The 26,206-nt window shown below is 44.9% G+C and overlaps 2 protein-coding genes across 15 annotated transcripts in view; one reads left to right on the forward strand and one right to left on the reverse strand.

Moving 5' to 3' along the window:
* The window catches only part of GSG1 (germ cell associated 1), a 90,407-nt gene that overhangs the window by 38,270 nt on the left and 25,931 nt on the right, over positions 1–26,206 (reverse strand). The gene's annotated exons all lie outside the window — the stretch shown is intronic.
* EMP1 (epithelial membrane protein 1) lies at positions 740–15,036 on the forward strand. Its single transcript, XM_048950076.1, has 5 exons — positions 740–901; positions 11,397–11,514; positions 12,280–12,382; positions 12,484–12,624; positions 13,364–15,036. The coding sequence occupies exons 2-5, from the start codon at positions 11,437–11,439 to the stop codon at positions 13,540–13,542; spliced, it is 501 nt and encodes a 166-aa protein (XP_048806033.1). The 5' UTR covers positions 740–901; positions 11,397–11,436; the 3' UTR covers positions 13,543–15,036.

Raw genomic sequence — 26,206 nt, forward strand, 5'->3', positions numbered from 1 at the left:
GCAAGCACCTCAAGCACATCCCCTCTCCTCTTGCCACCCATGAGAGCTATACCAGTCAATTCCATGCAGTTGTAAAGAATCTATTTTTAAAGGTCTTTAAGTTGACAAGAAATGCTGACCTCAGAAAACTGTGAATCACAAACCCCCTTTTCCATCTTTCCTGCCCGTGCTCTCCCTGTGGAAGCAAACCACCACCATCTGGTCATCTTGCTCCAGAGTCACCACCAGGCTAGCGCTGCATTTTGTTATATTTCCAAAAGTCTTGTCCATGTCCATCCCACAGGTCAGATTTGCATTCCCTCACATGGCTGACCGTGGCAACGTCCCCTCGTGCAGCACTGGAGTGAGGGATGTGGTGACTCACCAGCCTCCCCGTGTCCCATGCCAACCGGCTGTTTGCTTCTTTGAGTGAACTGTATTGTTGTAGTCACGTTGCCACATTTGTAACTACACAATATTTTTTTATGACAACCAGAAGTTCAGTTTTATAAACAGATGCTGTTGTGGGCCTCTATTACTCAGCTGGATCAGCGTCAGTCTTTTTTTCCAGGCTGCGGTCTCTGTACTGTGCTCTGAGTCAGACACAACCCTACAAACATTTCTTTGAATCGCTGGTTTCCTCCCAGAGACTCTTGACACCTTGCCAACAAAGCAGGGCGTAGCTTACTAACTTTTTTTTTTTTTTTTTTTTTTTTTTTTTTTTTTTTTCCTCCCTCTCTTTAAAGGCAGACTGATTCATAGTAACTTCTTTAAAACAGAGCTAAGTGACACCACCCTCCCATACCACCGGAGGAAACTTAAACCACCACCAGGTCACTCCCCTTCACTACAGCTCCTCACTCCGGCACAGCAGCGCCGCAGTCCCCCACGCTCCTGCCTCCACAGGTGCCAGCACCGCACGGTAAGTTTCTCTCCAACAGCTTTACCAACTTCTCTTGCTCACTGGAGCCCGATTCCTTTTCCTTGCAGCTCCAGCCTGCTTTTACCTTTCATTCTGCCACTTCAACTTGGTGAACAAATTCAGCACGGGACGCACCTTAACCTTTCAGCATTTGCGTTGAAATGCAGCTGTGTAACGGGGCAAAGAAAGGCGTTGGGTAGAGTGCTGGCTCTGGCAATGTAATTCTCACCTTTAGGGCATGTGCAGCAGGGAATCATCACGGGAAGCCCGACCTGGTCTAGATGTGGCATGGAATTGCTGCACTCTTTTGGAGCAGCACTGGCACAGTTTATGAGAAAACCCTGCTTGAAATTAGGACTGCACGTTCAACACTTCTGACTCTCACTGACATTTTTCTGCATCACTCTATTCTCTGTCCTCTCTGTCAGTAGTTTGCCAAGCTCTAGTTTAGAACAGCAGTCATTTTTCCAAGTGGAGCATGGGAAGTTTGGGGTGAAATGGAAGTTCTCTTTTTGCTATGGGAGACCCTGTAGAGATCCTGTAGCCAAGCCCCTGCTTAGCCAAAGCCATGTGGTGAGTAGGAATGACTGCACACTGTGCCTTCCTGGGCAGCACAGGAGCATGGAGCGCTGAGGGGAAGTGTAGGATTGCAGGCTGGCAGTTTTCCCTGCTCACCTGCCTTTCTCCACACAACTTCCCCCTCTCTCCCTCCCCTCCTTCACCACTTCTCTCACTTCATCTGTTTGCCGTGTGTCCTGCGGTCAAATGCCTAAACTACTTTTTGAGGTCTGAAAAAGGGAGCTCAGCACAGCCAGTTTGCTGGCACCAGGCTTCAGTTCCAATAACAGGAACCCCGCCTGCCTCTGCAGTTTCGTAGGACAGAAAGAGACTGAAGCAGTGCTTAGCCCAATCCAGCTGCAAATCGCTGGAACTGGGGTTGGTGCTGTGGGCAGTCACTATTGGAATGGCTGTGAAGTTAGGTTGACAGCAGCGTGGCAGCAGGGTGGATTTTATTATTTGTTGATGTCCTCTTTGTCCCGGATGCCTCCTGCTAGAGAAATAGCTGTGTTTCAGAGGCCGGGGAGCTGACTGAGGCACTGTTTCCTGAGCAACTTTTGCCTTTGAATGGCTTTGAATTCCTCAAGGCACCTCTGAGAGCAGCCTTGCCCAGGCACTGGCCACTTGACATTGCTGGATAGAGTCCACTCACATATTGTGAGTCTTTTCTCCTGAGCAAACACAGAGGAGGGAACATGGTATGAAGAGTGTAAAAGCACAGAGCTTGCTATCTATCTATCTATGATAACAGAGGTCTGAGCCAGCCAAAATCCCCCTCCTAACAGGTCTCACACCACTGTCAAACTTAGGGACTACATCAAGACTGAGGGTAGGCTCAAGGAACTGCATCCAAATGGCAGCACCTCAGTCTTGCTAGCAGCTCTTTGGTTAGAGGCAGTTCCTCGTGGCAGGCCCTGCAGTCGGCTCTCCTGGCTATGGCTGACACTTGGCATGCAGTCCAAGCTCCCCTCATGCAGCAGCTGGGCATCCCTGCAGGGCATGTGCCATCTCAAGGAGAACTCTGAGTGAGGTGGAGCTGAGCCACACCCAAGGTCACACTAACAGGCATGGGATTTGAGATCCCACAGCTAGTGCTGCCTATAGCTCTGCTGGGGACAGAGGCTTGGCAAACTGGCCCTGCTGGCCTAGCCGGTGGTCTTTGAGTTTTGCCTTGTGTGTGCAATGCAAGTGCGTGCAGGAGTTGCTGCGTGGTGCCCTGAGGTGGAACGGAGGTTGTGTTTTGAAACAGCTCTGGAAGATGTGCTGATAGAAGCCAGCATGTTTTGGTGAAAGGCACACCTCAGGCCTTGCTTAATGTGACGGAGCAGGGGTTTGCTGTGATCATGAATCCATCTCCCCGTTAGTCAGCTCCCAGCTGAAAAGCTGGCACATGGCATTCAGCCCATGCTTGTTGGAGAGCAAGAAATACCACTACTGGATTGGTCACTCCTCTGCTCCTATTTTTTGATGTGACAGCACCATCACACAGTACAAAACAGAGCAGCCTGCAGGGCGTGGCACTCCCTGTTGTTTTGGTTTTTTTTTCTTTCTTTTTTTGCTGTCCTCTTGTTCACATGCAAAGAAAGTAATGAAAAAGGACTAAAAGATACGATTTCTGCACCATTCCTTCGAGGTAAGGAGAAGTAAGGGCAACAGAAGTGCTTTTTACATCTCCAAAAGGGAGAGTGAGGAACTGGGTTTCCTATCTCCCCCACTAAAGATGGATGCTCAACATACCATGAGTCTGTTCTGCTGAGGCAAAGCTGCATTCACAGGAAACCTCTTTTCCATGGCCTTGCTGGACTGATAGCTGATAGCTACAGTGCAGCCCTGAATGAATGTGCCTAAGCACAAGCTTAAACCTTGCCAGCACCATCCACATTCAGTCATCCCATAGCATAGAGTCCAGCAGTAGTTCCTGCTATTACACTCCAGGCAGGACAGCAAAGAAGTGCATCTGAGGACTGCAATCTGGAGCAGGGTTTTTTTAACCTCCTTAAGGAAGTGTTTTAGAAAGAACCTCCTGAATTTGAACAGCTGGCCAATGAACAAAGGAAACCCTGGCCAAATTTACAGCTCTGTGCATCCTCCTTGCTCTGAACTGTTTGCAGAGGGCAAACATTACATGGAAGCTTCTCTCTGAGTAAGATCAAACATAGTCCATAACCTGACGTGGTAGGGAGGGACAAGTTAAGGCAACTCTGCTTTTGAATCCACCTTCTCCAAAAGAGTGACCAGTTCACCAAGCTCTTAGCAAAGATTTAACCCTTTGCCCCATAAGAATCAACTTGTACCATAGGTATGGGGAGACACCCATGGTGAGCTCCTAGGGACAGGTCCTAGGCTATGCAGAGAAGCACAATGCATGACTGAGCACTGGCATGGCTGAGGGCAGGTGAGCAGTGACTAATGCCTAAGGCTTAGCTCTTGCAATGTGGCTGACACATTTGGATTTGAGGAAATCCAGGGTGAAGGCCTTTGCTGCCCTTTTGCCCTTACAGGGCAGTCTGCTTAAGGTGGGGAGTTGTGAAAGCAACTGCCAGCCAGGACTGGGTCCAAGATCCACATTCTTCTCATTCCTGAGAGACATCTCCCTTTATGGGCTACAACAAGCTTCTGGAAGAGATAGTGAGAGACATGGGAGCAAGAGGGGTGAGCTGCAAATTCTCAGAGCTGGGAGCTGGCTGGTCAGGGTCTGCTGAAGAACAGCTCCAGGAACATGGAGTCAGCTACATGATAGCTAGCTCCAGCAAGAGCAGCCCAGCCAATGTAGTGTGCCCCAGCAACTGGAGTTCTCTGGTGGAATCGATTTCCATACGTAACATAAACTCGAAAGACTTCTGTCTTAAGTGGTTCTGCCAGCCCATAATAATTGCAATTGGAAGTAGCCCTTTCCAAGACAGACAGGAGGTTTAACTTCATGACCACCCCCACCCTACTCCACAAAGAGCACAGACCAACACCAGGCTGCACAGCATCCCCTTGCTTTCGCCTTGTGCACAGGAGCCAATACTTTACTCATCCTCTCTCTGCACCCTATTCCGCATTGTGGGTTGAAAGAAAGGCCCATAGAACAATTTTACAAGTTAATCCTTCATAGTGTTTTCCAAGCTGGTTTGTAGGAACCTGGGCACCTTCAGACTGACCCAAAAGCTCAGACTCTGGAGATGTCTATGTCACACCAACCTTGGTGTCTCAAAGACTGTATTGGCATATTCAGAGATTTTTCAGTCTTAAGAAGGTGAATGCTATCTGGTGAAGAACTATCTCTTTACTCACTCTTGAAACAAAAAGGGGAAAATCTTTATAATATCAATGTAAATCAGAGATTTGCAGTTTTAATTCAAAGATGAAGACAAAACACAGTCAGTGTCAGTTCCACCTCTATCTACAGACTATCACAAGAAAGATAAGCAGCCAATCCCAGCAGAAATGGTATGTGCACTTTTGCTTACACCACACTGTAACCTGAACTTTCCTGTCAGAGCTGTCAGATGGTTTCTCCCACGTGGGCACTGTCAAATTCACACAGATAAATATGTGCACTCATGCGGAATCTGTGCATGAGGATGCACGCAGACACGCACAGCTCAGACCTGCCTCTATAGAAACCACAGTCACACACATCCCATTCATACAGGGAGCCATGCAGCAGACACACACCCCTACACGTACTGCATCATCTCCCAGACGGTCTTCCCACAAGTGTTTCTCATCTATCTTGGCATCTTCTCTGAACTCCTGCAAGTCCCAGCAACTCCCAGCCTTTCCTGATATCTGATTAACCCACCCAAGGACCATCAAACACATTGTGGGTGAGTGTGCTCCCCAGAGCACTTCATGGAGTGTGGAGAAACCCCTCTGTGCTGCTGTCAGCTTTGCTCTCCCCTTCCCATCCTCCTTTACTCTCTGTCCATCAGTCCCAGTCCATGGTGTGTCTAGCGTACAAAGTGACATGTTTTCCACCCACAGCAGCCACTGGCTGCCTGCCAGGCCCCAGGCAGCTGTCTCTTCCCCTTCCTACTACCAAGTGAGCTTTGGAGTTTCTGTTGATTTTGTCACATGGCTGAGCACTCCAGGGTGGCTTCTTTGGGAGAAAATGCCGATTTCTCAGCATCTGCCCTAGGAACTCTGACATTTCCCCACTCTCAGATGAATCACGAGCATGAGAGCTGTAAAACTCCAGTGTGTCATCTTTCCTGACTCCCCCCTGCATCTGTCAGCAAGCAGAGGTTCGTTACCAAGGGTGAATTCTCAAGAAAGTGGTTTGGTCCCACAAGAAGTGATTCACGTGCTTTGCCACTCCCTTGAGAAAAGAATTGCCCCTGATCCCTTGAAGACCATACCACCAGAAAATGCATCCCAAGAACCAGACAAAATATTCCATTTACTTAAGTTTATTTTCAGCTGTGACCCCTCAGGCTGCTCTATGCTTTCCTTCTGGTTGACATTCAGCTACTTCTCATCGTACCCCATGTGGTCACCACAGACAGGCACCACCCATGCATACACAAAATCTTCTCGTTGCCACAAACCAGAGGCTCCAAACTTCTCTGTGCACCCACGCACACCTCCTGCCCAACCTTTTTCCCACACATGCGAAATCTCTTTCCAGAGGCACCAGCCTACTCATCTACATCTCCATAAAAAGCATCTAACTTGTAAATTGAGTCAGGCTGGTCTGTCAAAACCAGGTTCTTAACAGCCATGCCTTTATACAGTGGTTTGTAAAAGCCTGGAGTCAGCAAGGACTGCAGATTCAATTGTATCTGAAGTGAGAAGTGGAGCAAAGGTTGAAAGCAAAAAAGATCACTTCAGGTGCTTTCTTATAATTGCCATGAGCTTTCTAGTATCAGTATAATGGGTCCAAAGTCACGGTGCCACCAGAATATCACAGAGAATGTCACATCTGCAGTCAGCTAAGTAGCCTTGGGCATGATGAGAATTCATGCTAGTATTGCACGTGATGACAAAGCATGTGATCATAGCATCCAGGGCATAAGAGGCAGCCGGGGCCTCGGTGCAGTCAAAGACAGATCCACAAATTCTGTAGGAGGTTTTATTCTACCCTGAGATTTCCCCTACCGTGTTAGGGCAGCATTGCTATTTGTAGGTTGGCTTTGCCCTGAGAAATGTACCAGTGACAGAAGTGGTAGTTTGAGTTTGTAACTGTTTCAAATAGTATCATACACTTTGTTTTTGCCATCCGATCTCCTTCCGTTTTGCCTTTCCTTTCCAAGTGGCCTCAGCCCTCACTCCAACCGCCAGTATTTCTGCACCTACAGAGACTCAGTGCCATCACAGACAGCGGCTAGGTTCATGTGCTTTCTCTAAATGTAGGAAAACATATACTATTGCCATCTTTAGAGATAATGTACTTGGGTGATCTGACTTACTTCTATGTTTCTTACAGTCTGTGATGGCAGCCAAAGGAGGCAGAATTTCTGCCATCTCATTTGCATTCAATCTATGGGCATTTTTGCTGGTATTCTTGCCAGAAGCACACAGTCTTTCCCCCAGAATGTTGAAAAATGGAATATCTCAAACTCAAGGGATTTCAGCAGAAAATCAGATTTTTAGGCAAGTCAGAGTTCACCACCACAGTGCTTACAGGAGGTGCAGTTTAGATATCATATGCTCTCTGGACAGTGTATGCTCTTTCTTTAGCCAGCAGCTCTCACAGTACTTCATCAACTCATCCTGGGAGAGAGAGGTACCATCCCAAGAAAGAACCTCTCAGAGAGGAGAATGGGAGTGTGAGTCAGATGTATTCCATTCCTCAGGAAATATTCAGATCTGAAATACTTCAGACTTATCTGAGAGTGCTCAGATTTTTCAGCCAAACAACCCAACCATTCCTGTGGAAATATTGTGTCCACCTTCTCCTCTACTTCTTTTCTCTGTAGTGTACACTTCTCCAGAATCAGTACCTAATCTGGCTCTTCCTCTTGTGTAACCCACTCTCCTTATTTGAGGAACTGCACTATGGGCCTTTGTTATATCTCCAAGTGGCACTTGGCATTCCACTCTGATGCTATGCTAAACAGTAAACTGAGGGCAAGGACTCTCTTTTCTGGACTGATCTCCAGATAAAAGGATCCAAAACACATAATTAGACAGAGGGACTTTAGGGGTGATTATATTTTGCCTGCATGAGAAAATGCTTAGCTTTTCAAGGAGTGCTTGACTGCTTAAACTTGATTTGGATGCAGCAGATCTATGTGTTTTCCTCCTGTATGTGTGCGCAAGTAGTGTCTATGTAGATAAAGTCTGTAATAATTATCCCTAGAGTTGTGGGTTTCTATTGTTTGTTTGTTTTATGTTTGTTGAAAGCTGATGCAGTGATTGTTATTCACAGTTACTGTTGGTGGAACTGGTTATTTCTCCTCATCCATCAGCACAGTTTGCTGTCATCAGCGCAAGATCATCTCTCTTAACTCTCCCATGCTGTTCAGCAGGTGCATGCTTCTTTCCAAACGTTACACCTCAGTAGTCATTTTACTCTCATGCCTCAGCTCTATTTTTCTTGGATTAGTTGGGATCTTACCTTGAGAAGGTGCATCAGAAGGCTCACTGTGGGATTCATGATTTGTTTGATTGATCGGTTCTTGAGAGGCAGTGCTGGAACTAACAGTGTCCTGAACACTTGCAGGGTTAAATAACTGTGGTTTTGAGAGCCTTGGGGTGAGTCAGTGGAAAAAACTGGCAGCTCTAGGAAGGATAAGAGTGACTCATAATCAAAGAAGAGCCTAAGGAACTCCAAATCCAGCTGCAGTTTAGGAAGGGGAATGTTAGAAAAGGCATTTGCATGCAATTGTGTTTTATTGCTCCAGCAATGTGACCACACCCTGAAGTGGAGAGAGATGTCTCACACTTAACAAATGGAAAGAGTATCCTGTCAGTCCTCAGTGCTCTGCCAACTTCTCTGTCTAATGGGAGGAAAAGTCCATGCCGTACAGTCAGAGGCAGAGATGACTTTATTTCAATGCCATTCAACCACTGGTCCTTTGAGATTGTTCTCTGGTGCTTTATTTAAAAGGAAGAGAAGGATGAAAGAAGGGGAAAGTGAATAGAGAGGGAGGCTTGTGCTTTAACTCACAAAGATTCAAAACTAAGCTGTGAACATATAACCCCAGGGTGGTTGTATTTGATAGCGTGTGTATTCAGGGAAAGGTGCTGATGATCTCAGGAAGGAGGTACATTGAAATCATCTCAGCAAACAGTTCTCTCAAGCAGTGTGAGAACTGGGCAGAAAAAAAAACAACAAACCAACAAAGGGAACAAAGGATTTGGTTTTCTTTTAGCGTATTGGCCACAGTTCTGTGTGTGAATTTTTCTTTACACTGTGAAGTCATATTTTCTATCACTTTCATCATACAGAAAATGCATTCCAAAGCATTATTCTAGTCCTTTAGAGTATCATGAAAGTAGGTCTCCAGTCTTTCAAGCACAGGTTTTTTTTTGAAGCTCCTCAAAAGTAATCAGCAAAAAAAATTGCTGAATTCATTTCTAAAGAAACTTGGAAAAGTACACCTATCTAGGAAAGAAAGTTTAGCCACTGTTCCATAAAGGCACAGCAGGAAGATCTGCCACGATTTGGTGTATATATATCAGTACATCATGGTGAGAACAGCATTCATTACACCCTATGTAAGAACCAAGGTGCTGAGAAGCAAGGATGACGAGCAGTCAAAGGGATGAGAGCATTTGATTCAAGTGCTCTATTCAAGGTTCCTGCTGTAGATAGATATATAACTTCATCGTGGCAAGAGCAATGGTTTCTCAGCTCAAGTGGAGCTATCTAGATCAGTTCCCATCCAGCACTTTGGAACGCACATTTATTTTGCAGTCAATGAAAAGAAGGGGTTTAACGCTCAGGTCAAATGCATTTATGAGGTGGCCTGCATATAGTAGTGAAAAATTGGCTTCTAGCAATGCTGAACATACACAAATGTCCATCATTAGAGTCAGAGAGGATCTCCTATGGCTGTACTTCCTCCCAGATCATCAAGGGAGGCACTGCAATGAAAGAAGTCATCATCAGTATCCAGGCCATCCAGATAAATCAAGTTCTAGAGCATGGGGAATATTGCTAGGACACCCCAAAGCAGGCAAATAAGCCAGGCTAGCATTCACCAAGCCAGGGCTAAACTCCCTAAGTTCTCCCAAGTGAGAGAAACTTCATTGTTGGTGAAGATTTTCCTAAGGAGATATAGGACCAGTCACTGGACCTTATTTGTCCTTGTAAGGAATGATCTTGTTTGAATAGGAGGAATGCGTAACAAAGGCAATTCCCTTGAGTTCTTGAACTCAAGGCTAACACTGGCTTTGGATAAAGTGCCACTGGTGGATAAGAAATCTGCCCACCCACTGTGGTTTGGGAAAACTATATCCAAAGCAGTGCAAGGAGCAGATGCAGTATTTTACAGGAATACACTCCCACTTACAGTCACAATGAAAGCAAACCCCCCCGCCCCCCCAAAAAAAAACCAAACCAACAAACAAAAAAACCCACAGGATTGGAAAAGGTGGAGTCAGTGAGTAAATAATAAAAATAGGAGACTTTAAAAAGCTTTTTGTCATAGTTTGATTGAAAGACATCATGACAAATAATTGTATTGTTCCATGACAGTTACCACACCCTGTACACCCTGTACGAATGGTGACAGCATCAAACTTTATTACCTGAGTCACCTGCACCCAAATAACTTGACAGCCAACATTAATCAAATGCTTGACACTGCTCTTCAGTAGTACTTTAGTATCATCATTACCAAGAAATAGAGCAACTTCGCCCCGTGAAACTTTCTAGGAAGCAGTCTTATAGTGTTCATGGGGTGGGCCCAGCAAATTTTCCTGTCTGATTTCTGTGGTTGTGCTACTTGATTACTGATACATTTCTGGGAGGATAGGAAATATTCTCACTCACTTTGCATGAATTACCTGCACTTGCTCCCTCAGCTGAGATTTGTTCACTGTATTTCACATTTTCAGGGGAGAAGGCAATAGCCGTAATAAATAGTGTCATGAGTGCTATCTAAAGTAGATACCCCTCCCAAAAACCTTGTCTTTGCAGTGGCATGTTCATCAATGGTAATGAATCTTAGAAAAAGTAAAAGATGCAGGGTACAGAGGAAAAACAAGAAATCTGCATTACAAGCGAGTTACTGCAGTAATAATGTGATCTGCATGCCTCAAGTTTTTAAAGGGAAATAAACAGTCTTCCGTGCAAACCTAAGCATCTTCCTCTACCCCAGAACACATCAGTGGTGTTTCTATTCTGGTTATTCTCCACTACATAAGGGATCAGGCCATTGAGTATGAGCAGTTCCCCAGACCATTTTCAACTGCTGCTCAGCACATGATGTACCCAAGGAATGCCCCTCCTCCATTCTGCATTACCTGTCCCATGTCCCAGACTGACTGGAGGAGGCTGTACAGCAAAAGGGAAAGGGACAACAGGAAGAGAAAATCTTTCCTGACCTCCGTGGGCAAAAGCTCTACTTTCTGGAGTGTAGGCCTGGAGTATGTCATTTTTACTTTACAGAACCACACTCCAATTTAAGCAACCTATGTATATACACAGGCTATTTTTACAGCGCTCTAAAGCTATCCACCCCTGCTCTACATCTCTTCCTGGTCTGGTTCCTTTGCCTCCAGGCTTTGTTTAACTGCTGGAGGAACTACCATGCAGATTCTGAAAAAGTTTTTAACTACGGTTTTTTGTTTGTTTGCTTTTTATGCTTACGTGCTTACAGAGTGAAAGTAAAATCAGCCTTTTTTGTCACGTGTAAATAAAGCTTATGTCCCTGTTCATTGTTGGGGAGTTGGATTAGATGACTTTGAAGGGTCTCTTCCAACTGGAGAGATTCTGTGATTCTATTCCTTGATTCTGGCCTTCCCTTCATTTTCTCCTTCTGCTCTTGTTCTTCTTCAGATTTCTCTGCACTGGTGTCACCACTTAGGAAGGATCCAAGATGTTGGTACTACTGGCTGGTATCTTTGTGGTTCACATTGCCACCGTCGTCATGCTCTTCGTCTCCACCATTGCCAACGTAAGTAGGGGCTACCCTGGATGAGCCACGTAGCTTGGTTGTCTCCTGCTGCATTAGTAGCCAACGACAGGGCTGGAAGGGGGACAGGTGCTTGGGTCTGGAGACTGAAAGCCTGCGGCCCAAACACCCGTCGACAGCGGGAGCAAGTGGCCTTGTCAGCGCCGCCAAAGGCACAGGGGAGGCGCCGGGCACTCGGCGCCAGACCCCGCAGCCGCGGAGCTGGGCGAGGCCGTGCCCGGGGCGATGGTGACCCCTGGCGGCTCCACGGCCCGAGCCTGGGCCCGGTTGCACGCATCGCCACGGGAGGTTACAGCTCTTCTGCCGTCTCATGCTAGGCGAGGCAGAGGACAGATAACCTCTGCGATTTCTGTTGTAGCATGGGAACAGATTTTTCTTGTGTTCTGTCTGGACTAAATGCCCCTTGACATTCAAAGCCTGTGTCAGCTCCCACCCAACCCAGCTGTCACTGGCATACTCCATCTCATTCAGCTCTCAATCTTGTGGCACTTGAGCTGTGGCTGGTGCACTTTACAGTTTAATTGTGGTTAAGGTGGTGCAGTCACCATCCCTGGAGATGTTCAAGAACCATGTGGATGTGGCACTGAGGGACACGGTGGGGATGGGCTGATGATTGGACTCCATGATCCCAGTGGTCTTTTCCAATCTTAATGATTCTATGATTCTGATCTCACAACAGGGCAAAGGGTCCCAGTCGGAGGCACAGGGCTATTTCCCTCATAACACAGTTGTGTCATTGTGTTTCAGGTTTGGATGGTGGGTAGGAATTCCACTGGAAATGCCTCCTGGGGACTCTGGATGTGGTGCAACAGCACCTGTGAGTCGCTGACACCCAGTGATGGCAATGCTGGTAAGTAATACCTCCACTTTTGTTGTGGTGATGTCTTGCCATGCTTTGTAATGCAATGTCAAGGCTGAGCCCTAACCTTCTCAAATCTGCTCTGTTGGCAGCTTCCCTCAAAGCAGCGCAAGCCTTCATGATCCTCTCAATCATTTTCTCCGTCATCGCTCTTGTTACATTCATTGTCCAGCTGTTCACCCTGGAGAAAGGCAAACGTTTCTACATCACTGGAGCCATCACGCTGGTTTGCTGTAAGTACACATGCTGGGCAATGGCTCTTCATGCTTCCCGGTGCCTCTGCAAGCACAGCAGGCCACATGTCTGCCACTCATGGCCACCAGGGAAGTTATCAGCCAGCTAAAAGCTTTCAGTGGCCCACTTTTTGATTAAAAAAAATAAAAAAAGCATAGAGCGCTCTGGGCAGCCTGATCTGGTGGGTGGTAACCTTGGCCACAGCAGGGTGACTGGAACAGGACGACCTTCAAGGTCCCTTCCAAGTCATTCTAAGATTCTATGATTCATAGAGGAACTGGAAAGTGATCTCCATATATTTTTAATTTAATTTAAATAATGAAAATATTTCCAGATTTTCATTAGACAATCCCAGTGAGTTCTGCAAATTCTCTTCATAAAAGAATAAAAAGCATTCAAGTATTACAGAGGGCAGGGAAATAAACAGTTAGATAGCTACTGCTCAGGGGATTCAGTACATAGCACCAAACTGTCTGCAGATCTTATTACCTGATTACTTATTTCCTCCTCACAAAAGTTTATTCCCCCATGGCATCCACTAAACAAGACCCAAGTGTCTTATGTCACCAAGTCCACAAGAGGAATTCTTTTGAAATAAGCGTAATGGATTGCAGCCCAGCTCTCAGATGACATAAGACATGCATTACAATCTCAGTCCAGAATATTACCTCAAATGTCCTACAGCAATGCTGGTTTTTATACATTTTCCAATTCTTTTTTTTCCCTTCTTTCCTACAGGGATCTGCATTCTGATTGGAGTCTCCATTTACACAGCTCGGTTCACAAAAAATCAGTCTGTGATCCAGGCAGAAGAGGTGACAAATGCTCACCACGGCTACAGCTTCATATTGGCCTGGATCTGTTTTTGCTTCAGTTTTGTCACTGGCATCCTCTACCTTGTTCTTAGGAAAAAATAAGGTCGATGAGAGTCCTGGGGAGAGGGTTGGCTGCTGGGAATGGGGAACAATTGCTCTGCTGAGAGAACTTTTGGATAAATAGAAAGAACAGGAACAGTCACCATCACCACTACTGCCACCACCATAGCAAAACAACAAAACTAGAATCTTCAGAAACTCATTCACCAAAGAGCAGGAGGAACAGAACTGACTGATCTCTCATTCCTGGGGCTGCTACACCAGAAATCTGCAAGTGACCCAGACAGCTGTTCTCCTTTTCTATCATAACTTCACAAACATTCAAGCCCAGCAGTGATGACTGAAGAGCACCGAAAAAATGAGGGCTACATCTTTTTCCCTGTCTAAAGCCCTTCCCACTTGCCTTTCAGCGTGCCTGGTGGGTTGGGCATTCAGGCTTACAACTCCCTTTTTTGTCTATTGAAACAAATGGGATGGGACTTTTGTTACATTTATATATATATATACATATATATATATATGTATGCACATATATGAAAGACATTACATTGAGAAACAACCCAATAGAAATCAGATTAAATTAGTATTAAAAATACTACGGGAACAAGGCAGCTATTTTTTTTTTTTTTTTTGCTGTTCTGTTTCCTATTTGACATTCCCATGGTTGAATCAAATACTGGTATGAAGGGCAAGTATACAAATATACAAGCATGGAGGATGGAGAGAGAGAGAGAGAGAGAAAGAGAGAGGGCGGGAGACATACACAGGGGTTCCTAAAAATAGAGAGCGCAGTTGCTCAATGATGCACGTGCAGGGAGGGAATCCTTTGGGTGTGTGTCTGCACTAAAATCTTCTGTTCAGCTCTAGTACATAGCAACAGCACTGCAACAAATGTAGGGTTGTTTTTTTTTTTTCACATGAACACTCAGGACATGGTATGAATTGGGAGCCCCACCTTGTGACACAGCTCATCTCAATTGCAGATGCTACACGTTAGTAGAGGAAATGTATTCCCTTATAAGAGACTTGGAGAGATGAGACAGGACTTGTGAGTTCTGCTCCGTGCTGCACAACCTTAGGCCAGTCACTTAATCTGGTGCTTTTCCATCCTCCTAGACCTACCTCCTATGGTTGCTGAGAGATTTGGAGAACGCTCTCTGATTCAAGGTCCCCATGTGAAAGGCTGGCAGAGGATAGTCAGGCATTGTTAGTACTGCAACCAATGCATTTCTGTCACTTTGAAGAACCTCAGTCACGAGTGGAATTCATAAGGGACAAGAGGTTAAATGTGGCTCCATCCATAACTGAAAGGCAGAGAGTTCAAAAAACGTACAGGTGCAGTTTGTGCTCAGATACAATTGTCTCTCTCTCTCTCCCTCTCTCTTTCTGTTACATTTTCTTCTCATGTATACTTTATCAATTTGGTGGATTTACTCTAGTACTGTATGTTGGTGTTTCATTAACAAAGGTTATTTCATATATAGTCATTGTAAATATTTTGAAATGCATATTTTTAACTTTAAGGGTATAAAAATAAAATCTGATTCCCTTTATTATAAAGAATTTTGCTTGTATTTTTTCTTCATTAGCATTTCAGATACTTGTTAACAGAAGTATTTGCTGTATTCTCTGAATCAAAACTCACTCCTTTAGAACAATACAGGACTACCATGCCTTGCCTGTCAGCCTCCAAGATTTCCCATTTTGGTAGGGAGGAAAAAGAACAAATTTTGAGGCTCTTTTCAGGCTTTCTGCAAGCTCAAACAGATAACATGGGCAGTGGTAACACTCAGCCCCCAGAGCCAGTCTTTACTTCACATCCAAGAGAGCTGAAAATGTACTTTCTTGATCATAGAATCATAGAATTATTTGAGTGGGAAGAGAGCCTTAAAGGTCACCTAGTCCAACTCCCCTGCAATGAACAGAGACATCTACACTAGATCAGGCTGCTCAGAGCCTGGTCTGGCCTGAACCTGAGTGCCTTCAAGAATGAGGCATTCACTATGATCTGTCAGAATCTCATGTCTGTGAATGCTACTGCCTACAGTGCTGCAATATTTATTTTGTCACAGATCAATCCACAGCACAAGTAAAACAAAATCACCAAGGTGTTTGCCTGGGACATTTGACTTTGTAGAGCTCTGTTCTCCTTAGATCTGTCTGACCAAACACAGTAGCAACTCCAAAGCTTGTGCAAAAAGTCCAAACCCCAGGACACAGGCAAGTCTCACCAAACTTGGAGTACAATCATGGGAGCACTGAGGTGAGACCTAGCAGGAATCTGCTTGTTAGGAACTTTTTTAATCGATTAACCCACCATAGGGTAACCTAAGAGACATGCTAACCAAGGGCAAAACCATGACAGGAATCTGTAGCAGGTGCAGTTCCACTGAAGAAGGACCTCATACACAGAAGGATGTGGGAAAGCTCATGGTGTGCTAGGAGTGGACATTTGTTTTGGCTTAGGACGTCCCAGGAATCCTGCTGTTCCTCATCCTACTGGCACTCCAAGAAACGAAGGATAACCAAAGACCAGTTAGCTACTAGAGAATGAGGGTCTTCTGTCTACACACCAACACTAGCAGTTGGAGTGTGAGCAGGGGCATGCTAGTCAAGGAGCTGGTATCCGTATCCTGCTGTTTCTAGCATGGCACACCTGATAATATGACATCTTACAGGATGACAAGGCAATCCCAACTTTACTGGGATGCCCAAGACAGACAGCAGACAACTGTCTCAATATTTTATACAATAGTCTACTTCTGCCTCACCACCATTGTCACTGGCAGCTTGGCAAGGATATGAAAGCTACTTGACACTCTGGGCAGCTTGTTTTGGTTCACAGGGGCTTTTAAAGGATCAAGGCTCTGATCTACATTCAGTAAAAATCACTGGGTTCTCTGTCATCTAGCAAACCTTATTGATCCAGTCCCTGAAATACAATCATCACAAATGAGCCTTTGCTTCATATCTAGTAGGTCTCATTACCAGCTTCTGAGTCCTGTTACAATAGGACATGGCAGGTCAGGGAATGACATTTGCCATTGGTGGGACAGAACACACCGAACAGAAAAGCAGAAGCCCCACAAAAATAAATCGAATGTTAAAGAGAAAGAAGTTGAAATGGATGAGAGTAAACAGCAGTACCAGTTGTGTCCTATGATTGGTGTTGGCTCAGAAGGCATCTTCAACACAACCTGGGGATACACTGACCCAGCACCACACAGAATGTAAGACACAAAGTCATGGTAGTCCAGGAATAGCCATTGTAGAGATTTCAGGAGCCAAGCCTCATGAGGGCCTGGACCAAAATGGAGTCAGGGACAAATCACAAAGGAGCCCTTGCACTGGGAAGAGAGGTCTAAGATACAAGAGAGGCAGAGAAACAAAATGCCTGAAGCTCCACAGCAAAGCAAATGAAGGATTCTCCCTCCTTGGTCTTTCTTCTGCATGTCACAAAGCAACACAATACAAAGAGGAAGAGATTTTCTATAAACATTAATTCATGGCATTTGACGACACTAACTCAATCAGATCAAATAACTGATTAAAAACACACCAGGAGTTAGCAGAATCCGTACACTGAGGAAGGCTCTGCTAGACCCAACTTTCCTGAAACCCCTTCAGGAATGAGGGTAAACTGAAGTTCCCAAACAGGAGAAGCTTGGTTTAATAAGGCATTGCCAGCATCAAACATTTTATTAGACACACTCAGGAGGAATGGGTGAAAGCCATTTCCATTCTCACCACAATGTAAGCAGAGCAGAGAGCTGCTGAAAATAAGTGATAGCCAGGGGGCAAGAACAAAAGACACTCTCATTCTGACCAGAGCATCAGGCCATGGAGGCTGGGAAGAAACTGTCCAGTAAGTGTTCACATTAGCAGGTTTGAAATGATTTGTATGTGTTCAGAGGTATGCTGTGAGAGCTGTAGGAGAGAATTTGAGGGAAATTCCTGCTCTGTGACAGGCAGAAGCCAAAACTAGCCAAGCAAAATAACTGACGTTTGGGCTGATCAAGGAGTGCTGACAGCGCTGGAAACACAGATGCAACAGCACCATTACAGAATGCAGCTGCCTGACAGCACAGCCAAAACAGGAGGATGGCTTGACTCCCTTGTAGCAAAGGCAACATAACAAAAACTAAAACCAACAATAACACAAAAAACAAGCCTGCAGGGAATGGGAACACAATGGGAGGCACAAAAGTTGATGCTGGGAGTGGTGGTAAAAGATTATGGGTCACTTCCAGCAATGCAGTAATTCTCTACTGCTGACATCCAGGGTGCAGTTAGCCCAATAATCATTTAACAGAAAAAAGTTAGAATAAATCAGCATGAAATATTATTCCATTCAAAACATAACCAGCCCAGGAGGCAGCCCAGAAATGTATACTGTAGTTGTTTTAGTTGTGTTGGCTGCCTAATCTTAGGATTATTTACATTTGCAGCTCTGCCTTCTCAGATAATAGCAGCCAGGTACCAGTTGATTGCCAGAGGAACTGTGGAGGAATTTGAATCCCAAACCCTGTGTTCCTGCATTACACAGTTGGTGAGGTGCATCACTGCAGGCAGCTCAGCTCCCAGATCTTGTCAGAGCCTTGGTTCTGGATTAGATACACCAGTGATCTGATGCATGATGACAAATCTCATGTTGCACAATTCACTGGAAGTATGTGGGTATCTGGGATAAATATACACCTTGTCATCTGTTACACTGCTTAGGAAACTTGATTGCCTTTCTGCTCAACCTAGTGCAGAAGGCTGAAGCTGGCAGCCTTCCCCCTTTGCACCCCCTTAGCAAGTAATGAAAAGGCAGTGCAGCAGGCATGATCTCTGAGAGCTGACAGGCAGGGGCCAGCATGCAGAGACATGAAGGACCTCCAAAAAATCCCACAAGCTTGTCACATCATAGCCATGACTGGTCCTATGCAGAGCACCCTGGGAGGTGATGGCAGCCTGCAAGTCCTTCAGATGGTTAGCAGCTCCCAGAACCAGGTCCAAAGCTCTCACCAATTTTATTTACAGACTCAAGGAGATAGAAGATAGACCTAAGGGATTTTATGTTTCTAAACAGCATTATAAAGCAGAAGAGCATTCTGGTACATTGCATAGAGGATGACCAACCATACAGAACAGCAAACTACTTTGTAGTAAAGAAACCAGAAGCCCTCCACTTCACGTCCTTTAACTAGAGACAGTTTGTAGGATCTGTAAGAAAGCCAGAGCGTGAAGAAGGTGAGATAGAGGTGATGAACAGGAGGCCCATCCCAGAAGCCAGAGCACTACCAAGCCAAGAAGATGGCCTGGCAATCAGTCATCAGATGCTGTCATGAACAGGACAAAGAAATGGGAGATCAGACATATGAATGAAAAAGAAATAGACAAGAAGAGCAAACACTGCAGGAAACATGAAGACCATCACAGTCCTAATGGCTTGAGGGAAGAAGAGCAGTTCAGTGGGCAGGTGATTGGAATTTGGGACGCATGAATATCATTGCTATTGTCTAAGTATACAGAGCAGCTGACACAGACAGTAGGATTTGGCACTAGGATCTCTGCTCCAAGGCAGTGCTCGTGTGCAGATCTGATGAAAACTGGGACAAACGGTTTTAACTATCTCAGTGACAAGGACCTACATATGCTCTTTCAGCCTCACGTTAACCAAAGCCCCCAGTCCCCTGCGTTGTCACTAGAGGTCAGTGCAAGCCCAGTGATCCCTCTGCTGACTATGCCGGATGATTTGAAATACGCGTATCCCCAGCCATGGCTGGTGCTGCTTTGCCGTGATATAATTCAGAAATGGGAGCATGCCCCAGGCTCACTTGGCAGCCCTGAACCAGGCCCCTGCTGGCCTGCGGCACGTCTCATAGAAGAAGGCATGTTGGGACAGCTTGTACCGCGTAAGAAGTAACACGATGGGAGCATTTATCACCAATGAGAAACCCACTGGGAAAATAGAAATGGAAGAAGAAACCCTGCTTTACAAAGGTGGGGTAATGAGCGTACCCTCTCTAGCCTTCATGGCCGCACAGATGACCACAGCTCAATTCCCTGGCCACTGAGAGCAGTTTTGGGCTCAAGATGATAAATGAGTTTCCTGCCCAGTCCTGCAGTTAATGCCATTCCCTCTGCTCGGTACTGTTGTTAAACTGAGGCAGAAAAATTGCTTTGAGCTGATGCAAACTGGCTGGAAACAGAACATGGAGGGGATGCTGTAATGATCTGGAAGGGAAAGACTACAGACCAATTGGCAGTGAACTTGCTACAATTAGGCAAAGCTTGTATTTGCAGTAAATCTAGGAGTCCCTACTGTATAATTGCATGCCTGTAGTAAGACTTGACTCCTATCTTTTCTTGGGGGAGTCATTGTGTGTGTTGGAGCTCCAAAACCAGGAGACAGATGAATCTGAGAATAGGAGAAGCTAACCATGAGAGAATTAAAAAAATATGTTTTTCCACTTAAAGGATTCTGCAAAATATAAATATCTTGCTTGATTCTGTCACCAAAGCTCTAGCAGGAGTGAGAGAAGTCCAGAAAAGAGCCCTGGCTTTGTGGAGTTCTGGGAGTTTTTATGAAGATTTGGACAAGTGTCTCCTTCTGCCCCCTCAGCCTAACTTCTCAGGTGGACTCAGAAACCTCCTTTTCCCAGCAGCCATTTCAAGCTTAAGCTCTCTTAGCTGTCACCTCCCAGGCTGCTTCTGCAGGTATGGGAAATTAGAGGGGGCCTGCTGAGCAGGGCTTGGGACAAGAAATGGAAAAGCTGTAGGTGTAGCAGGGGATTCAGGGATCTGTGGGTGGTAAAACTGCAGAGACCTGATCCAGCCTAGCTGTCAGAATCAGATGTGCAGGCCACGCTTACTATGTGCCAGCAAAGGTAAGGCTGGTGGTCTTTTCATCCCTCACCACCTCCCCAGCTGCAGTCCTGGGCAGCTGCCTGCTTCAACTGTGCAACTAGTGCTGAGACAGGCCTCCAAGGTGAACCTTTCCATACTGCTTTCACAGAGTGACTAGCAAACAAGGGCATTTGGGTCAAGATTCATATCAAGCAGATACTGGTCATGGAAAATCAAGCATAGCCACATCCAGATCCATTGTTCTTTGGAGCAGAAACAGTAAAACACAGAGAGCAAGACTGGTCTGATCGTAGTGCCAAAGGAGCAGTTACTGCACACTGGCCCGTGAACATTCATACGAATATAGCTTTGACACATTCTAAGCTGAACTTCTCCCATTCTGGTTCTCTCTGTCCCTTTTTATTTTTCCACTTAGAGGGGAAAAAAAAATTGATTTGTGCAATATTTGCTTCTAAGGAAAAGCTTAATGAAAAACAGATGCTTTCTACCATGACTTTTTCTTTTCATTCTTCCCAAGAATGACTTCTACCCTCTCCCTGTTGTGGAGCAGGAAGCACAACTTGCAAAAAAAAAAAAAAAAAAAAAAAAAAAAAAAAGAATAGCTGGAAGTCATGCAAGAAACCTTTATTGCCCAAGAGAAAATCAATGCCACTTAGACCAACACGTATGCTATAGATAAAAGCACCACTTGTTCAGAGAAGTCACTGTCAGGAAAGATAGCCCATCTTAAATTTCTGACCATTTTAGCTGGTTAAACACACCTCCTAATGTTAGTACAGCTTTTGTGCCATAGCAGAATTAGTTGTAGATGCAGTTCAGGTGGTCAGCTCTGACAACATAGCCATGCATGCTTCAGGCTGGGTAGTGTTAAAGAATAGATTCATGTTCCTACAACCTTACCTTGCTTCCCAGGGTCACTGATCTTAGTGGATTCCAACAAAATCGGAGCTCTTCTTTCATCAAAATGCTCTTTGTTTGAGAAAGTGCAATGGATGAGAAGAACATGCAGTTTGACAGTTTCATTATTTGTAATTGCTCTGTTTATAACAGCGTCCTTTATATGCATGGATTCATCTCAACTCTTATGGTTTCACATACCCTGTTTTATGAAGTTTGAGAACACGGCTTCTAAGTCTCCTTCACCAGGTCTGGAAAGACAGATTTCCAACATCAGAGAAGCTTTGCTCCTTCTGTCTTCTGAGTCTTCCAAAACCTTATGCCTGACTGTTCCCAGTATGCAGAATAGGGCTACTATCTGCACGACCACCCTCAAGATCATCAGATTAATTGGCACAGCATGGATACCGCTTATCATCATTCAACCAGGAGCACCCCTGTCCTATTGTGATCCCTAACCCTGGCAGAGGTGAGCTGGCTGAGACTTGCTGTACCTTTCCTCAATCAGGCAAAGCACCACACAGCTTTCTTCAGGACTATCCTGCTTCCTGGTGCTACCACCTTTCAGATCTCCCACAGGTACTCAAAGGACAAAGGCTTCAGCTTTAATCATCAAAGCCATTAGCACCTGTCTTGCATCGCATTTACCACTCTTTTCTACCACATGCGCACTCTTAATTCCACGAGTATTGAAGCTTTCACAATCTTTGCCTTTTCAAAGGACACTGCAGACAGCCATTTACACTTTAAATAGATATTAAAATGAAGCCACCTGCATGTCTTCCAGTTCCCAAACTGCAGAGCAGAGTGATGCGTAATTGAAGTGTACCAAACACATCAACAGTTTCCACTAGCAACAGAATAGCATGATATCAGCTTCAAATATGGACTAGAAATACCTTTGGATATCAAATGTATGTTTCAACCCTACAAGAGACTCTAAAAATAAGCCATTTATTTCCATCCGTTCTTGATTTGATACCACATGGTTTGTGAAGTAGAACCAAACTTTTGAAACAGAAATAATAATAGAGGTACAATTTTAATTGCATGATCCTATACCGTTCTCCTTTCCACTGGATCTGCTGCCTCATTCATCATACAAAAGACCACTGTGGATGAGGCTCTCTTCCTTCCACTCTGTTGTCCATACTTATCTGCATGCCAGCAATGTGCTGCATAGCATACAGAATCCTGTTCCCTCCTGGGATTTCTGATTTGCCTCATTATTACCACTGAGCAGTTCCCAAACTCAAAAGGACTTTTTTTCTGCAAGTCACCCCTACAAAACCAAACCATTTCACGGCCATTTTTAGAGACAGAGAATTGAGTCATAGGCTGATTGCAGCCAAAAATCTGTGATGCTGACCCTTAATTTTGGGTACCACAGTGGCTTGCTGCTCCAACACACAAAAAGAAACAGCTTGTGGCCAGTGCAGAACAGTTGGGTCTATGTGGTTTGCTCGGCAACACAAAGAGTCCATGGCAAAGGCAGACAGAAAAGGAAGGGGTTGCTACAAACCACTGTAATGTTCTCAGCATGGCTGGCATTATTCATCCTCTTGCCCACACACAAAGGCAGAAGGAAGACTGCACACATTCCTTAAGACAGCAGTCACATCAGGTCAGGATGCCTCACCTGGGAAACACTGGGAAACTTCTTGCCAGTGTGAACCCTCTGGATGGGAAACACAAGCACACAAAGATAAGTGTCAAAAGGAACAACTAATCCTAGATGCCAGCTTCAAGACTCCAGTAGCCCACATACAGAAAGCTCTATGCACTCAAAGCACAGCTCCCATGGGTTTGAGCTGTAGTGGTGCATTCTGCAAAGCGAATCCCAAAGGCTCCCATGAATTCTTTTTCTCTCCTGCAATAATTCATGTCTGTGTAGATTTTCTTTTAAACAATTGAGCACAAGCTCTGTCTTGGCTGAGAACCAAGTGCTGCACATTTGCATCCCAACTTTACGCCTTCTTGTGCATTGAGCCCATCCAGATGGCAGGCTGTATTCAAGACTTAATGATCTGCTTTCCCTCCCCCCAGTATGGGCACAGTAAATCATTGGCAAATCTTCACGATGATCTTTTAGAGGGAAGATGGATCAAATATATATAGCGTGTTTTAAAATACTAAGTCCTTGGGAAAACTATGGTCTGCAACATTGGTGCAGAGAATGGATTGAACAGGATGCCTTAAAACGCTCACAAGTCAGCATTCCCTGCCAGACCACCTTCCCAAGTCCCCATGCCTGAGACAGTCTTCTTTACCTGTTGCCTTGTAGGCAAAGTTGTTGCCAAATTTGACTTGCCAACTCTGCTCTTGATGAATTCCCTACCTCCTCCAAAGAAAGGCTTTTATCAGAGACACGCAGACTAAATATCATGAAAAAATTTCAAGAAATAAAATTGGAGTTTGGATTGTTTGAAAGTCAGGTGCTGTCCACAGAGATTGTTGGAGCCCTGAATCCCAGGCCAGAATTTTACATGTCCAAGTCACAATTGGAAGATGTATGTGTTCATGATGCACATCATCTGCCCACAAAGCATGGCACAGAATATTGGAGTCTGCTCACAAGTCTACACCTCAGGCAATGGAGACAGATTTTAAGATGTCCTAGTGTGTGGCCATATAAGATAGTTCTTCCATTTGAGAGGAGAATAAATAGCATGTGCAAACCTAGTCTCAATAAATAGGTGCAGAGGTTTGTGCACAGGCTGCTTCAGCTGATTCTCCACAGTATCACACAGAAAGCTGGAGGAGAGACAGGCACTGACTCTGAATTGTCCTGACATTTAGGAGCCTTAACATGAAAATCCTTCTGTGCCCAGCCTGGATACATCCATCCCATTGTTTTCAGGCTTTCCAATACTTGTAGTGAACAAGTCAAAGGCTTGCATTCTACAGTTCTTATTGCTTCAGAGCTCTGATCTCTCCCAAAAGCTGTTCCCTCTGTGCCTGCTCAGTGAGGCATGGTGCTGCATTGAAATGCCATGTGCTGATACGGTGAGTGGTTTTGGATGCCAAGGCGATTAATTTAGGTTCACACTATACTTAATTGTGACATTCCTGGTTACTCAATGCTGCTCCTCAAATTAAGTCTACTTAACATCAAAAGACTGTTTTTCAGCGTGTGCAGTATACTCAGAAGGAGAAATTCCCTCCCATGGAGTTCACTGCATTTCAATCTACTTAAGCAGGATCTGACAATAAACTTAAGTGATTTGTATCCCTTGAGCTAACCATCTGCTTAGGAGTAAGCATCAGCTATAGCTTACACATAGAATAGTGCACAAAATATTAATATACCCACACGTGCATTCAAACAAAATGTCAATGCTGTTTCTCAAAGAATATGGGAGCAAGGGCTGGAGGCCAGCAAAATAATTTTCAGCTTTTAAGTGACAGACAATGGAAGCAATCCAGTCTTGCATCTCATAAGTACTGGCAGATTGGCTAGGATTTGGATGCTATCAACGAGATTCAGTACATAGGCTTGGTTTCAATTAATGAGCATGTGTCCATATGGCTCTGTGTGTGTATGTGTTTATACTGAATGTTCTTTCCTGTCAGTGGGCACTGCATAAGTACAAGTGTACATGTTTGTGCCTGTGAAGACAGGTTCAGAGCTAACTCAAAGACAGCCCAATGCACAGGCAAAGTTCAGTGTTGACATCCAGAACAAAAAGTCTTGTATATTAGCTGTGACAAGACCTTGGAAACTGTATTTATAAGGAACACCTCTCCTCCCTTGCAGGATATCAGTGCCAAACAATAGCAGTGAAAGCATTAAGAGGGATCTGCCACAATGCTGGGGTAGGGTAGCAACATCTGGAGCTGGGACAAACCCACCCAGGGAGAAATGAGGACCTTCAACCTATTCCTGGCAGACACACGAGCCAAGCTGCCCACACCAGCCAAGCTGCCCTGGTCTTCCTACAGGAGTGTGCATCTCAACAACATCCTGCCTGTAATTTGTCAGCAGTATTGCTATGTGTCTTGTCCAAAGCACTTGTTTCCCCTCGAGTTTTCTTTGTAAGAAGTGCCATCATGAGTACAGACTGACTGAATGAGAAGTAGGCAAGTGAGGTAAAGTGTTCTGTACACACTAAGAAATACAGATCCAGCATTTTTAAAGTATTTTATGCATCCTTAAGATTAATTCAATTATTTATGCCCCAACTCAGTTTCTTAAGTTACAATCAATTCTGTTAATGATAATGCTAATTAATAATCAATGATAAGCTAATTAATAATAAAGACATAGTAATTGTGTTGATGTTGACCATATATAACCATAGGCTCTGACAGGGTGCTTGCCTACTGCTTTAGGATTAGCTTGCCTTTCCACCTCCAAGTTAATTTCCCTTAAGATGCAACAACTTTGAATTGTTCTGGCAAATATTTAATCCAGGCTGGTATTTTCATCTCTGTTGGAATTGGTACCTAATTGCTTTAAGCATCCCTTCAAGTTCTACTCTCATTTTATTCCCAAGAGCCACATACATAGCACTCAGAAGATGACAATCCTGATATATCTGTAGATCATAATGAGGAAATGGCAGCCTGATTTTACCAGAAACTGAAGACTATTCAGGAAGAAGAGAGTCAGGACAGGATATGCTGTGGGATCAGATTGATGTTACTGGATCACCTTATGGACAGCTCATCAGCTTATAGACAAGTCTGGGCCCAAAGATTTAGTGTTAGGACAGTTTCTGAGAGCATCTCAACCTATTCCATAGCCAGCATCTCCAGCCCCTCATGTCTCCATACAAAACCTGAAGCCTCTGTCAATACCGTGACTCTTCAAGATCTCACAGTACAAGCAAGTCAGCCAGTCATCCCACCTATTGCAGCATGGTGCCTGAAGGGAAAGCAGGCTCAGAGTCCTTGGGACAGCTTCTCACTCCTTCCTGTGTGCTCCTCTTCATCAGAACAGTAAAAGCTACTC

This window comes from Lagopus muta, chromosome 1 (genome assembly GCF_023343835.1).
Source record: "Lagopus muta isolate bLagMut1 chromosome 1, bLagMut1 primary, whole genome shotgun sequence".
NCBI classification, from domain to species: Eukaryota; Metazoa; Chordata; class Aves; order Galliformes; family Phasianidae; genus Lagopus; species Lagopus muta.